The sequence below is a fragment of the Pagrus pagrus genome, assembly GCF_965226575.1.
Source record: "Pagrus pagrus genome assembly, chromosome: 4".
Taxonomy (NCBI): domain Eukaryota; kingdom Metazoa; phylum Chordata; class Actinopteri; order Spariformes; family Sparidae; genus Pagrus; species Pagrus pagrus.
Genome location: NC_140188.1, coordinates 6,786,639 through 6,803,516, shown reverse-complemented (window position 1 = coordinate 6,803,516; position 16,878 = coordinate 6,786,639). Strand labels below are relative to the sequence as shown.

The 16,878-nt window shown below is 40.6% G+C and overlaps 1 protein-coding gene across 1 annotated transcript in view; it reads left to right on the top strand.

Annotated features, from left to right (window-relative positions):
• Positions 1–7,886: 7,886 nt before the first annotated feature.
• Positions 7,887–16,878, top strand: part of gbe1b (glucan (1,4-alpha-), branching enzyme 1b) — an 87,968-nt gene continuing 78,976 nt past the window's right edge. The window contains exon 1 of the mRNA XM_084351476.1: positions 7,887–8,166. Coding sequence (XP_084207602.1) covers positions 8,069–8,166 — 98 coding nt within the window. The 5' untranslated portion in view covers positions 7,887–8,068. The remainder of the gene's footprint in view (positions 8,167–16,878) is intronic.

Below are 16,878 nucleotides of genomic sequence, written 5' to 3'. Positions count from 1 at the left end.
ATTTCTTTAGGTTCAGTTTTCAATTGTATGTTGTGAAAATGCTGTGCTTATGGTCACTTGGTTAGGGTTAGAAAAAAAGATGTTTTGGCTTTACCTTGCATGGCAGCCGGATTTGAGAGATCACATGATCACGATGACCATTTTGTGAGGCTTCAAGCAATGCGCTTGTGGCCAAACACACAGCGGTTTGTTTAAAAACGACACTGGCTGCTCCTCAAGATGTTAGCGTAGATGCCGATATACTGTATGAAAGATAGGGAAAGTACAAATTTGAACACATCCGTGGTTTGCAGAAATGTAGAATGCCAACTCTTTTTTCTGGCACCTGAGCTGCGCATTCACTGCCAGCACCCACAGTACTCCTGTGAATTACTCCTTTAATACATTCATGTACCTGGTGGGAACAGTCAGCGCGCGCTTTGTGTTCAGCCTCACACGTACACTCTGTGATATCGCTGCTTCCGCCTTCTCTAATGTCTCTCATTAAAGATCTCTCTCCCTGTGTCAGTCTCATGGTCCTTCCTGAGATCCCAGCTCCTCCATCCTTGAAATTGAAGGCTGGAGTGAATCTTATCGTCTCTCATTAGCTCCATCTCCATTCTCTCTTGCTCCCTTTATTGCTCAGTGTTAACCTTCTCACTCGGTAGCATTCATGGAGAAGCGGTGTCCTTCTGTCAGAGGAAGTACACTGTATGAGCTGCATATTTCAGCAGACTGAACCCTGACATTTGATCCCCTGCAGAAGGGGGGATCTTTAAAGAACAATTAATTAATTTTAATTACACCACATTTCTATTTTATGTTACTGAAACTTGTTAATGTGTATGGGCAGTGTATGGGCAATTTCATTTATGTAGCTCCATTTTAGAGGGATTAGTACCAAAGAAAATGCACTTCCATAAGTGCCTAAAAATATGCACTTCACAATGCATTTTCTTTTCTTTCTTTCTTTCTTTCTTTCTTTCTTTCTTTTCTCTGTAAACCACAAAACTGTCTGAACCGAATTGTCTGATGAGGAATTAGGTAATATTTGGTTCCACAGACTCTCAAAGCGGCAATTTGAGACAGAGAAAACGTATACTAATTATATTGTTGGATGACTGCAGTTCCAAAAACCATTGCCGTATGCCTTTGTTAAGTTTGATTGATTTATTTTGCATTGATGCAAATAAATTAGCCTTTTTTTCCAATTCACAAACAGAGAAGCTGACTCTAGTCCTGTCTGACAGCTGGAGTTGAGGGATGTCTGTTGTTTTGAAAACCTGCTCCTCTGAAAATGTCTTTCCTCTGTAGACAGCTGTGACACAGTGTCCACACACACTCGGTTGCATAAAAGCGGTTGTTCCCAAAACAAAAATAGATTTTCTTAATCTAAATCAAGGACTGTACACACAGACTCTGACTGTTCTTGTGTAAGGGAATCAAATTGGCTGCAAACATATGGATTCAGATGAGAGACAGAGGTGTCCACTATTCATCTGTACTGACACTGAGCTGTACCCTTTGCTTTACCGTGACTTTTGGAAATATGTGTTTTTGCTACAGCAATCGATGGGGCTCTGTTATATTTTGTCGCTTTTTTAAAAATGTTTTTTTCCTGCTATCTCTTAAAATATTTTCAATTTCTGAAAAACATCTTGACAAGTATCAGGGTGTTACAGTATAACTTACTGCAGTAACTGTCTCCTTAATTTTCTACGCTCATTTATTTGCTTACTGTACTTTCCTCACATCACCCTCAGAAACATTGCACATGATTTTAGCATTTCATTTCCACATCAAACTGTCAGCTCCTCGTTTGCCGTGATATTTTGAGAAGCAGTTTTGTTTTACTTATATGTAAATAGTGCCGTTGTCTGTGAACGATACATGAATGGATTTTTTTTTTTTTTTTTCAAAATGAATCAAACATTTCTCTCGCTGACTTTTTCAAACAAAAATATGGAACAAAGAGGCGCAGCAACTTTTTGATGCCACAAGTTCAACATTTTCTCAAACCTCTATTCTTCCACTTCAGAAATGTGTAAAATTATGTTCTTAATACTGTAAAAGATTAAATCCCCCCCCCCTCCGTAGTCAGATGTTGGAGCCACCACTGTTAGGAGAAAGTAATCTAACTCATGCTAATAAGATATGTGAACCACTTTCTTTTTAATAATTTCTAATTGTTTGATAATGGCTGCAGCCTCTATACTGATGCTTCCTATGAAAACATTTAGAGTTACAGTTTTAATATTCTCCGTCTTCACTGCTCAATCTTTGAGCTTCCAGCAGCTATAATCTTTTGCCTCTGAGGTGTCTCATGGAGGTTGAACACTCTGGGAAGTAATTCTCTCAGCTTGGATGCATTATAATGCTTTGATGAATAATTACAGGTATTGAAAGACTAATTGTATTTTTTCATTACGCATGGTATCAGTGTGGCATGCTTGTATACTCACATCAGTTTAGTTGAATGAGAAGCTTGTTTGTGTCAGCTTCTATTAAAATCACACTTGCAGTTGAAACTGGCATTTCAATTGTGTTGTGCTTCTATCACAGTCTCTCCAGCTAAGATTTTATTCTGCGGTGGGACATACAGTTCAGAACCACAGGGAGGGAGTCCTCAAAACTTCATCATCAACATGATCTGAATTCTTCTGAATGAATAAATTACAGTCACCCAGGGTTGTAACCATGGTGTCTTGGGAAAAGAAGACAAGATTGTGTTGGGGTGAAATTCGGGTGAATGGAAGGAATGAAGCACGTTTTGTTCAGAAATCCATTATGCTATCACATGTTGCAATTTTGTAAAATTTGCATAATGAAAAAAACATCTAAATCTGCCATTTTCATTTTTTATTGTATCAGAGGTAAAAGAGTTTACCAGCCTACAAGCCTAAGTTCATCATCAGGTGGTAGACGAAATAACATAAAAACTCTACAGGCCAGTGTGCCCCCACGGTTTATCTGATACCACTGTCTTGTTGTTGTGCCTACAATAAATGTAACACCAGAACTATCACTGAGACTGAGCGTAAAGCGACAAAGTCAGCATAGGGAACAAGCTATGGTGGTTGAATGGGTAAACCACAAGACTTTCCCCCAGGACACTGGGGCTAGTGTCCTACTTAGAACACACTGTTATATTGTTGACTTATTGTTGACTTATTATTTTCAGGGTTTTTATATTTTTACTGTTCTGTTGCAGATTTAGTTTAAGGCAACACAATTGCTTTGTTGGATTAAGGAAAACATTGTGGTTTGGGGTAAAATAGACCCTTTCACAATGTTAACCTAGTGTTAGGGCCTTTTTAACGATGCGTTCACGTATGCATAATGGCTAGCATGTGTCCATTGGGATCGTCAGCTGTGCATGTCTGCAAGATGCGCTGCGTGTCTGCAAGATGCAAGACGCACATGAATGGTGGGGGCAGTGTAGGACCAGTATGGGGATGTGACAGGGTCAGGGGTCAATGGCTGAAAGTTTTGATGACAAACTAAGGTGTGTCAGTGAGTGGTTTTTATAAGAACATCGGCGCAGCTATATCAGATCACATGTCAGCCACGACAAAACCACACAAGTGAAGCAGACCACCTGCAGCACCACAACACATTCTCTCACAAGTGGGCTTCCAGTATATCAGTCCACACGAAAAGAAGCATTATTTGTCATTTCCTTATAAAAATATAGTGATATGACATAGTGATACAGTCTTGTATATCCCTGCTGTCTTCTGTGTCTCTATTTTTGAGACCGCTCCTGTTGACATGTTAAATCATTTGGCAGTGTTTTTCCCTTTGGAGCTCTGTTAGCTAACTTGTGTTTCAAAACATAAAGATCAGACTGTCTGTTTTAGAACTGACAAATGTCACAGCCTTATAAAACCCATTGCAGTACTCCTTGTGATGGGCGATGGGATGATACTTTACTAAAGTTGCTGTCATATAGTGAATCAGGCGTGCTGTCACTTGGTGTATAAGGAGCTGGATCATTACTGAAGTGTTATTTAGCCCCATATTGACTTTGTGCATTACAGTCTATTTTATTAAGTGAAAAGTTAAATTGTGGTGTCTGATTTAACTACTTTTCCTCAGAGTTTTGTGGAGGAAATATTTAACCACGAGTCTCTTCATGGTGAGTTGAACTTTTAGGGACAGACGGATAATCTACCAAGCAGGTGACTTATGTCTGCTTCTGTGAGCAAAGACAGGCCGTCAGAAATAATGGTTTTGTCTGTGACCTCTGGTGGGAAAACAAATATCTCTTTTTCTATTGCGATTATACATGTCGAACATCTATATCATCCGTTACAGCTGAGAAAATCGTTTAACTGAATCAAACAGATCTTGTAGGTAATACAGATTGTAGTTCCTGTTCATTTTGGCACGTTGTTTACAGATAAAATCAATCAGCGTCTTGCTTCCGCTCATCAAGTTAACATCCCTCAGATAAAATCTAATATTTTTGTCTGTTGTTGTGATTGGGTGCTGTGTCTTTGCACAAACTCCTGTAAATATTTGTTATTTAGCCGTGAATCACAGAGACAACATTTATTGGCATAACCTTCTGGGGTGGACAGTAACACACTTGTTTCATCTATTACCAACAGATGGCTCTTTAGACTGACACTCCCTCTGTGACCTTTCGCCGGGACAGTTTTATTTTGTGACAAGGACAACACTTTCAAGAGCTGCACTATTTCTTCAGTCAGCATGCATATTTACAAGCCTTTTCTGAGAGGGAGTTAATCTGAATTATAGCAAGGTTATCCTTCTCGAGTCCATTAGTTCTGCCACTTCTGTGAAGTAGTGTTTGGTAAAACTTATTGAGGCTGCAGACAATAAGATCAAAACAGTGTGAGCATTGAATTTAAGACAGACATGCAGATTAAAAGGAAAGAAGGAAGTTCAGGTGAAGTGGAGCCTGAATTTGTAGGGAAAAACACACATTTGCAGCATTACAATGGATTAGCAGATCAATTTACTGTCTTTACAGACAAGCCCCCTCACCCACCACACACACACACACACACACACACAAACACACACAAACACACGCACACACATGAACACTGGGCCTAGGGGTTTGTTTCAGTGCTAGAGGCAGTTCAGTTCAGTTAAATGACGGCAGGCCTTGACACTAAATAAACTTTGTCCAAATTTAACTTTGCCCCAGATCAACAGATATTGCTTCATGAAGTCTGTCTGCGTAAATGCACTGCACCAAAGTAGGTTATACTGAAAAACACACTACTTAAATCAGTGTAGTTTTTTTTTTTTTCACAATTACGCATGAAGCATTGCAAAAGGTGTTTGCACACAGCATATGCATCAATTTATGTTCAGGTATCCAATAAGAGGTGTTAAATTTTACTGTAAGCTCAATTTTGCACAAAGCAACACATTGAATTCTCAACTGGCATTGAATAAAATGTCACTGATAAATGACTTTCACAAAAATAATGGCAGCAACTCGTTATAGTAACCGAGCACAATAAGACTAAAGGTCTAAAGCCCCATCAGTGGCCCCGAGAGGCTGCACTGTTCATTACGCCTCACATTATGAACAAGCGGGACAGAACAAACAATAAACTGAGAATCTGTTGTTTTTAGAGTCTTAGCAGTAGATGGGCTTAAAATGTCCCGAGGGAAGCACGAGATGAACAGCCGAGGGGTCATTCAAGTAGGAAGGGTTCATTACCTTATAGAGTGGGAAGTTGCGACCACTTTATTTGTATCCTTCCCAATAGATTGTGAGGAGGGTTGCATGTTAGGCCAATTTTGGCTGGAGGGTGGAATACTTAAAGTATGTCCAAACTGTGGAAAATGAATGTAGTCAACCGGTTATATATAATATAAATCAATTTAATATAGTTATTTAAAGGAACAGTGTATATGATTTAGTGTGTAAAAAAGTATTTGGTTTGTCTGTTTTGGGCCACTGTAGAACCTCGCGGTGCAACAGAGCGGGCTTCATGGAAGAGGATCTGCTCCCTCTATAGATATGTAGATATAATGCACTTGTTCAACGGTAACGAAAACACGACCTTTCTTATGCTGCGTTCCAGACAATGCCGAACTCAAAAATGTTTGGCCTCCGACTGAAAGAAATAGAATGGATTGCCAATTAGAGTCAGAATTACCACTCATAAACGCAGGGAACGTCCATAGACTGTACCCTGACTTCATGAAAAAGTCTGTCTGACGTCACACAACAATGGAGGGATCTGTGAGGAGGGGGGTAGGATGCATTTGTAGGCGACAGTTTCCAAGAATATAAGTGACATAAAATAACATGTAAAATGGCATCTGTTACTTCATACATCCTCCTGTGTTTCATTTATTCTGCATATATGCAAGGAGGCTGAACTGCTGAGGGTGTACATTTATGTGTACACTCTCCAGTGGAACATGAGCTTGTCAAGGTCAGCCATGTTTTTTGTTTACATTTGGCGTCATGCACCTGGAACACTTGGAAATAGGAAAATTCAACTTTGACTTGGATGTAGCGTAAGAAAAAATCCTCCACACTGGACCTTCATGTAGCCAAATACCAAATATCACAGAATTTATGACAAGATAGTGTGTCATAGTAGCCTCAGAGTCACAGGCCAAGGCCACTTGTGTGCTGACATTGGACTGCACCTGCTACAAGATCATGACATTTGACAAACTTATTAGGAACCGTCCTCTCAGAACGCCTGCACCTAAATCTATAGCGAAGTGGCCAGTAGCTGCTGATAAATCATATGTTACTTCGACCTGACAGGGTTATTGGATCTCCAAAATCATTATAAAGGAATCATCCTTATTACAGTGAATATTCAGACAAAATGCCATGATGGTCGGCATTGTTGTAAAAAGTATCCAAAAGTCAAACTCATGAAAAAATAAAGATATTGTGTATAAAAAATTATTTTGGTAAATGTGAAAGTCACTCATACGAATAGTACTTAAGTGAAAGTCTGAAGGTATCTGATACTAAACGTATTTATGGATCAAAGGCAATTTTCTGCCAATAGATTTACTTAAGTTTCAAAAGTATTATACTATATTATTCAGGATTGTCCTCATCACTGGAAGTAGTGTCTCCTTTTTAAAATCATTGCTGATAAAATACTGATAAAATCACTGACCTGGAAAAACATCTATAAAGAATTCTTCATCCCCTCTGCAATAACCACCCTGAATAACCAAAAATGAACACTTTGCTGCTTTTAACAGCCCCCTCCTCCTTTTTTTAATTTTAATTTTTTAGCATGATTGCACTTAAATATTGTTTTTAACATTTGTTTCTAATGTTTGTCTTTAATGATAATATTTTTTAAGACAATAAAGTCTATCTATCTATCTATCTATCTATCTATCTATCTATTTATCTATCTATCTATCTATTTATCTATCTATCTATCTATCTATCTATCTAGCTATCCATCTATATATTTATTTTAAAATGTGCTGCTTTGTCCCTGTTGCAGCATCCAACTAGTATAAATAAGTGGAGTGAAAAGTAAATATATTTGTCTCCAAAATGTGGTGGAGTGGAAGTATATGTTAAGCCAAAATGGGAATTCTCAAGTAAAATACAAGTTCCTCAAAATTGTACTTAAGTAAATGTACTTCATCATGTACTTCATGTACATTCCATCAATGAAGTCAGTATTTGTGGAGGTATATCAGTCAAAGTGACCACTGCTGAGCTCAGACACAACACGTGTCCCTACATGTGTATCACTGTGGTTTTCTAGCAGGTGATCTGTGTACAGCCACAGGTGTGAGGCAGACCTCCAGCCTACAGAAAGCTGCACATCTGCATACAAATCCGAGCCGTCTTCCTCTGACGCGCCGGATGACTCCTCTGCTGTCATCTTAAAGTTGCACTGTGTCACGGCACCGCACGGCTCGGCTCTTTTATCTCTGACTGGCTGCAAACACAGCGTGTTAAAAGGGGACGGACTTGGCGGAGCAGCCTGACTGTTTGTTGTCTCCGGACTGTAAAAGCCCGCACACAGAGCATGCCTTTCCTCTGTTCGTGACACTGACAGCGCATCCGGTCGGTGCTCGATTGGTTTCGTCTGAAGGAGCCATGGCAGAGCCAGGGGATAATGTTACAATTCCCGAGTTCAACAACCTTCTCCAAATGGATCCCCTACTCAAAACGTACGAGAAGGACTTCGAGAGGAGGTAAAACACGAACTAAACTGCGGTTTTGTGCTCAGTGTGTCGCCCAAATCAGCCCCCGGTGAAGCGCGCAGAAGCTAGCTTTGCGCTGGCGTGTGTGTCTTAAAATGAAAATACAAAACTAACAGATAAAAAGAGGTTTTAGCAACTCATCACAGACTCGACTCTGTGCTCAGGTTTGACATTTTGAATGAGGAGAGGTCGCGCAGAGCTGCGTCTCTCTCCTGCGCAGTGCTCCCTCTTCTCCCAGCCGCCTGAATAATAAGCGTTTAGAAAATGTTCAGCTAATGCAAAATGAATGAACCGCTGCCAGGAAGCCTTTTTCATGTTATGTGACAAGTTGCAGAAGAAAGCAAGCCCTCTCTCACGTCTCAACTTCCGATGTTTGACAGTTGGGGAGCAGGCATGCGTTTCTCCGTCAGCTGACGTCCACGTTGCGTCGTGAGGTGGTGAGAGCGTCTGTTGTTCTCCAGCTGCTGGAGGAGCATCACAGCATCGCAGCAGCAGCAGCAGCAGCCCCTGCTCTCTGCTCTCTGCTGGCCTTGGTGCTCAGTCTGAGCTGGTTTTGTAATGACTTTTCCTTTCAATTGTCTCGTGGTTATCGAGGCATCAGTTTAGACTAAAATGTGTTTTAAAATTGGATTAAAATCCAACTCGGAGCAGAGTCTCTTCTAGCTGATTGGTTTGGTTCTTGCAGTGAGAAAGGCTCTGCAATACAAATAACCTCTCAGACATTAATTGACTTTATGCTGCTGTACTCACATGCTGCATGCGTTTCCCCTTCAGCCTCGAATTGGCCTCCATACAAATTAATTATTGCGGTGGAAGTCTTAAGTAGCTGACTTTGTGTGCGTGTGTGTGTGGGATGTAGTACATTTATTAATCTGGGATTATGTCCACCACACATTCTGATCACGGTTTTCTCTGCCAAAGTATGAAAGTTGATGGTATCAAAACACACATACGAGTAGTTTCCAAAATGTTCTGGCCAGATTAGAATATGTTTTCCCGATGCTTTTTCTTAATTGAGTCATACATTTATGCCACAAACCAAGTGGAAAGTTCTGATAAATAATATAACAGCTGTTCTCACCAGGAGATGCTATCTTTGAGATGTTTTACTGTCGAGCGAGAGCCACGCTGGGTCTAAAAGAACTGCATATTCTTCATATAGGGAGTTGTCCTTAAACGTTTTTGACAAGTTGTCCTAGTTCCTTATAACGTGACTATGAGAGTGTTAGAGACAGAGATATTCACATGCCCGGGTTAGGTTTGAATATAGGCACCCAGGAGAGACAAAACACACAAAATCCTAAATAGAATCAAGTTTAAGGGACTGAACATGAAGTCCTTAAACATCGGTTTTGCTAATTAGTCCATTCAGGTCACTTTTATCACCCAGAGGATGCAAAAATTATACGTTGAATATTTCCAGGGAATGAGAAGTATTTACTTATCGTGAGCACTGAAACGAAAACGTGTTTAAGAAACAAATGTCCTTAAATGAGTCCAGCGCCTGAACAGAGACCAGAGATGAACCTGTCCTTCACTGGTGAATGTATTGACCTTGCTCCTACACTAATCTCCTAAAGTAAATAGACACTCTCTGTGTCAATAGACTGTGCAGTCTCAGGGTTTGTGTTTTTATTAGACTTCACTTTATTTGTGTGGTTCTTGTGTCTTTTTAATTGCTGTGAGTTCTGGTTTTAACCTGATAAACAGACTGGACTAAAATTTAGGGGTGCACTTAGAAAATTTTTGTTTTGTTTTTGCAGAATCATAAGTAGCAACAAAATGTTCATGTTAATAATGAAAATGTAATTCTGATTTCTTAAAAGTAGTTTCTCTGTGGAAAGATCCTGCAGGCTCATTTCTGGATGGAAGAGCATCGGGCTCCCAAAATGGCAGCTTCATTCTTCAGCTCAATTCTCCACCTCATGTCAAATTAGCTTTACCTGCTGGATTTCTTTATAAAATAAATTAGTGTGATGTTTTTTACTTACAAGCAGAGAGTGATAATGATCTACAGCTCACATTGCTGCAGTATCTGCTCACCGTTGAGTCGTCCCTGAAACTAGGTCTTAAAACTCTGCTTAGGGGCCATATAGTTTAATCCATTTTCATTACCGTGTCAGATCTTGTCTCTAATGTGGCAGGTAAAGGACCCCCTGCTTTGTATTTGAGGCATGCGAGCAGTGCTCGAGCATCGCAGAGAGATGAGCGTGTCAGTGCAATCTCAGACACAGCTTGGGATTGTTAGGCTTCACCAAGCCCTACACCAGTCTCAAACACCTGTCTCGCTGATGAAAGTTTCACATAAATTATTTTACATATAGAATCGCTGCTGTGTGAAGGTTAATTTTTGATAAACCCCTGGTGTTCTGGGCCCAGAGTCCAAACACCACATAATGAACACAGGCATAGAAATCAAGAGCTTTCTCAGGCTGCGGTGTCACGCAGAGTCCACTGAGGGCTCGCCGAGCCGCACAGTGCTAAGAATTCAGATGGCTTATCAGAAAGAGACCTATGACCACACTGACTGATTCTTTAGATTTCACCACCATGTCATGGCTCAAGGCTGCCCACATCTCAGCTTTGTTGAACTTTGGTTCACACCAGATACAGCCGCTGTATGCACAGACAGTTAAAATGACTCCAGCAGATTTTCAAGCCCCCATTCTAATTAATTATTCTGTGGTTGCAGGCAGTTCTCATTTTATTTTATCAGGATGCGAGTTTCAGATGGATTGTGAAAACAACCGTTGATGCTGCACGCAGGTTACAGCCCCAGTGAGCAGTGCTCTGTTGACATGCTTCATTATTTACCCTTCCTGTTGCGCAAATCTGCAGGAAGTGCTGCTAGGATTTTGCAGCTCGTGGCACCATGAATCTCCTAAATTGGACCAAATGAAAGTGGGGAGCATTGGGACTGCTGCTTATTACGGCAAAGAGTTTTTGCAAAGATTTGAGTATGTCATCACAACTCATTTCAAAGTGAAAATACAGCAATGAGTCTTAAGCTTCTGATGGTGATGCAATATATTTAAAGCAAAAGTGATTATTGACTTTGAAGTGATGACTGCCGATGCTTGTGATCTGACCAACTGAAAAGTAATGAGCTGAAATACAAGGTTTAAGATGAGTGGGAAAAAGACTAGTTACAGTTCCTTCCAGAGATGTCGGCCTTCTCTCGAAATATAATGGAACTAGATGGCGCTAAAAAATACATTTGATAATGTCTCTTTCCAGAAATCATGACCTGATTTATTCACAGACCTCGTTTTGAGCATTTCATGTTGGAACTATTTTCTTTACATATCACTGCGCAGGAGGAAGCATGCATATACTCATGGACAAGAGGCTCCTGGTCGTCCTCGTTGGCGGAGCTGCAACGCTCGTTAGTTAGTTGGCTTATTAGCTAGCCTCTCGTCCATAAATAAATACACACTTCCCTTTGCGTGGTGATATGAAAGGAAAATACATGAAACTACATGACAAACATACCTACATGAAACCGCTCACAACAAGGTCTGTGGATACCTGTTGAGCGCTTTGAGCCGATCGCCATCTGGTCCCATTATATTCAAGAAAAGGCAGACACCTCTACGCTGGATATCTCCAAAACTCGGCAACTCATGCCAAAACAATGTAGACGGATCGATAGCACTACATGTATGAGGAAAAATATGTATTTTTTGATTTTGGGGTGAACTGTGACTTTAATGTGATTCATTAGAATGGCTGAAACGAGGCCTACCTGTTGTATTATAATGAGTGGATGTCTTATCCGCCTTCTTTAAAAGTTGCCTTGGCAGCATTTGTTTTCCTGTCACCTGCGTGCGTGTCAACAAAGGTACGAGGTTAGCAGGGAATTCAAGCTTTCATCAATCAACCTCTCCAAATGTTCAGGTGCCTCTTTAGCCTCATTAATGCACTTAGTCAAAGACGTATTTTAATGACATTATTTGAAAGTCACCTTGCCGCTGGGCAGTATGGAAGCTCTTTAGGTGAGCTGAGATCAGAGAGAAAAAAGCTTTCCCTACTCGAGTTTCTCCAGGCCGTTGTAGACTGTCTGTCCTGACACCTCTGTGCTTCAGCTGTCGCCATCAGTCATACACAAAGCAACAGACCTGAACACTCACTCTAAATTTAGATGCCCGATTGTCTAACAGTGAGTGTATGAACAGGTTACAGAGTTCAGCTGCTCCGTGGGGAGATTTTTAAAAATGGATTATAATCATGACTCAACTGTGACTGTAAATTAGTCGAGATATGACCTCAAAATAAGAAACAAACATCACATGTAGGTGAAGTTGATCTGAATTTTCTATGGTGCGTCATTCAAACACTTTACATGGCCTTGCCGTATCTAATACCTGTGTTTAAAAGTGTGCGTAGAGACTTTTTTCCGACCCTGACTGTATAATAATAAGTTCCAAACTCTGAGTCCCCACCCCCAAATAGATAAGAAGGTTTTTCTCCTCCTCCCATCCAGTCTGTCAAATACAGAACAAATAGATGTGTTTTGAGGGGTCAGAACAAATCTTTTAACTGACTTGATTTCTCTGATTAATTCTTTTGTTGTTCAAATCCTTCCATTTGATTGATTGAGTCACTCTAAAACAACAACAACATTTTCAAAATCGGATTTAGCTTTGGCTCGATGAGAAGCATCCAGGTATTATTTATCTACTTTGCGATATTAAAAGTGTTCTTGAAAGCATTGAAGGACTCACTTTCTTTGTCTTTTTCGTAGCCACTAAGTCATTTGCACATCACAATCAAATGTTTTGGAGAATCCAAACAATTATATCCAGAACGTCAGTAAAGAGTTTAGAAATATGCCCAAAGATTCTTTTCACATTTGATGAAGATTTGATCAACTTTGTAGAAAAGGAAGTGAAAAATGTATTTTTGGCTAAAGTTAGATTGACAGCCAAATTAATTGGCTGAAACTAACCTGACTATATTCGGGAAAGTTGTTTTTTGTTGATACATAAAGTTTGTTTTTATTTAATGTCTGAACAAGTTTTATAGTTTCTCTCCATCCTTGTCTCCTTAAAGCCAGTTAATTTTTAGACTCACTATGTTAACTGCAGAGAAACACTGCAGGTATTTCATAGATTTTTGCAAGTATTGAACTTTAAGATAAGACAGAGAAGGTTTGTGGAATGTCTAATCAAGTCAGCTAGGGCTGGGTGATGTTTACCAAATTGGCATATGATGTCCAAAGTGAAATATTGTGATGGATGATGATATTGTTGCTGATGATATCATTCGACAATGCCCAGCCCTACATTCAACCTTTAAAGGATAACTACCGTTTTTTACAACCTGGACCTTATTTCTAGCAAAAAATATTATCATTTACTCACCCAGATAACTTAAGTGTCATTTGGCGTCGTTCGGACGAAATTAGATCCAGTGTAGCGCCAGCAAATCCTTCAAACTAGCAGTAGCAGCTACAGGTAAACAAGCCGGCTGTCGTGGGTGCGCGCACAGCTCAGAGATGACATCTTCCAGGTCAGAGGTAGTAGGTCAACCTACAGACCCCGGATGTTGATAACAGACGAGCCCAGACTCAGAGGGGAATAGCACTAGCGTATCGTAACAAAATATTGGTGAAATGAACTAGTTTCGTGGCAGATAATGCTCATAGAGGCTGCGCTTCGGTGCCCGGATCACTCGCATTATATGGATATACGCGGCGCTCCACTGGATCTAATTTCGTCCGAACGACGCCAAATGACACCAAAGTTATCTGGGTGAGTAAAGCATCATATTTTATGCTAGAAATAAGGTCCAGGTTGTAAAAGACGGTAGTTATCCTTTAAGTAAAGGTTCTCAACCCAGCCCAAGTTTTTTAATAGAACTCATCAGCAAACCTTAACCTTATAACCTTATATATAAACACATTTAGTAAATGAGACAAACCCTCCGAGGACAGTACCAATAGAGATCCTCCGGCCACAGAATGTTGTGGGTGAAATGGTGCTATTGGTATTCCTTTGTTGGAGCCAGACATGGAAAGAGCTTGGCTATCCCACTGTTCTTCTTGGAACCCGGATCATCCACTCTGGACATCATGCTGTGCTGCTTCTTTGTCCTCTCCGGTTCTGTGTCCTGCAGGGTTTGTTTGACCTCTTCTTTGGCCCCCGAGGAGGAAGTTCGTCTCCTCTTGTATCTGCAGATGATCGTTCTTCTGCTGCTCCTCACAGTGCTTCAGTTCTGAAGTGAAGTTACTCCAGCTGTTTGTGAGCCTCATTTCTCTTCTTCAAGAGAGTGACCCCCAGCTGCTCTGCTATCTCGAGCACCCTTTGAGCCTCAGCTGTCTCATCAATGAGATCTTTGCTGGCACACCTTCTCCAGCACCTCCTGAACTCTAGCTTTGATTTCTAGGAGAGCATTCGCCAGCTGATTAGCTTTCTCTTGTGCCTTCTGAGCCTTGGTCTTCTCTTGTAGGAGAGCTTTCTACTCATTTCCCACGTTTGCCGTCTTACTAAACTTTAACACCTGACGAGATCTGAGAATGGTTGGTTTGACTTGATAGTTTGAGAAGATTTTGTTCGACATTGAACTAATTCATTGATTGGACAGGCGGTTGATGTGTGTCACTTACAATGTTGCTGTGAGCAATACTATCTATAAGAGTAATCTCTCCGTTGAGGCGTATGATATATTCTCCAGCATCTTTGTAGATAAAGAACAGTTCCCCAAACCACGAGATAAGAGAGCCAGGACTGTAATCTGTGACTCACATCTATAATCTCCTGCTGCTCCATTACCACCAAATAGGCGATAGGACAAAACTCTTTTGTAATTTCTGGCTACAGGGATTAGTCGTGTCTCTCGTCGGGCACTACCTGACAATGAGCAGCAGTGTTTCTTAGAGGAACTGTAATAATGCTTTGTTCTATTCAGAAGTGGTAATCAGTCTCTTCTTTCATCAAATTCAGGCATGTATTAGGCTGATCTTGTAATGTTTTGTATTTCATAATCAACATTTTTATATTAACAATAGATCACATGACCAGGTGCATTTAATAGGTGTAGCTCGTACTGACGAAGCCAGAGCTAATTTTTGTCCAATTGTCCATTTCTCTCTGATCTATGCAGCATTTCCTGTCTGTCATAGCTTATTATTCTGGCTTCACGGTGCTCAGCCTTTTGTATTTTTGGTTTAGTCTCACTGCTCTCATCAGTGTCGATTATAGCCACAGCAGGCAGCTATTTTCAGTCAAAAACTCTGATTAACCCCCTGTAGGCTTCTTGCCCAATGCGAAATGGCTAAAGGGCCGGATGTTCCCGTCAGGAGTTGGTAGGGAGTAAAACAGAGCCAAAATAGAAGTGGAAATTGGATTTATATTAGTCAGGAGGAGAGTAGTAGGACTCCAAATGAATGACAATGGAGCTCAGTGTCCGCTGGGACTGTTAGTAAGTATAATGTGCATTTGCTGTAATACCAAAGATGTACACTGGGTGTCGGTGGCAACTTTCCTGGAAAACATCACAAGCGGCGCACGCCTAGTGACGCGTTCACCCAGCAGTGATTGGTCGGCCACAGAGAGTAACCAAACGACTAATCAATTAATTGAGAAAATAATAAATAGATTAATCGACAGCGATAATAATCGTTTGTTTAGAAAGTTGTTTCTGCTGCCCCAAGTGGCCAAAAATATAAATGCAGGTTAAAATATATTATTAATGGAGATTGCCAAGTACTAATGAATCACTTTTAACATTGATTATTGTCACATGTAACGAACACCCTCCATACTGCACCTCTTTATGTCATAGCAGAGTCATAGTGTAACACGTAAGAGAGTCTTTCATGTGGTTAACTATCAAACATGGGAAAAAACTATGGTGTCAGAAGGACTGAAGGACTTTCACATTAATATATAACATTTTCATATTTTACTGACAGACTTGACAGAGTTTAAATTTTCTGACTTTGGTGACTTCTCTGTGGAGTTTGCATGTTCCCCCGTGCTTGTGTGGGGTTTCTCCGGGTGCTCCGGCTCCCCATCCATCAAATACATATATAGTAGTCAGTGGCACTGGATTAACCTAAGGTCTGGGGCTGGAGTTGGTCCCCAGGTGTTGTATGATGGCTTCCCACTGCTCCTCAGGGATGGGTTTCACTACAGTATGTTTGTATGTGACCAAAAAAAGATTTTTCTTCTTCTTTAAAATAGATGCTGTTCAATGTAAGTAAGTAACACATTTTCAGTCTTTCTTGTTCTTGTTTAATTTGTTTACCTCATGTAATCACATACATCAGTTGTAATTGTATCTTGACTTAACAATTACTAGATCAAATACATGAGTTGGCAGAATAGCAGTCATAGCTTCCGATGGCTTTAACTAAAGAGAGGAAGACAAAGTGAGGCATTGAGCGCCAGTTCTCCTATTCTGTCATTGGCTCGGGTTTATTAGGAATTCAGGGCCAGTGTTGGAGAAAAAAGACTTGCCATATGTGATGGAATGGTCACACTCTGAGGCTCTGCTCTTTGCAGCTTGATGGGAGAGTGTGTTATCGCCTGTTGCCTATGGATACCACGTGCAGTGTCACGCTAGATACCGTAGTAAACTGCAGAACTGTAACTTAGAAAAACGGAGGTGAGGTGTAGAGATGTGGCGACAGTGCCAGGATGAAGGAGAAGGAGAGTGACAACTTCATCAAACTAAAATTTGTAGATAAGGGCAGAGAGG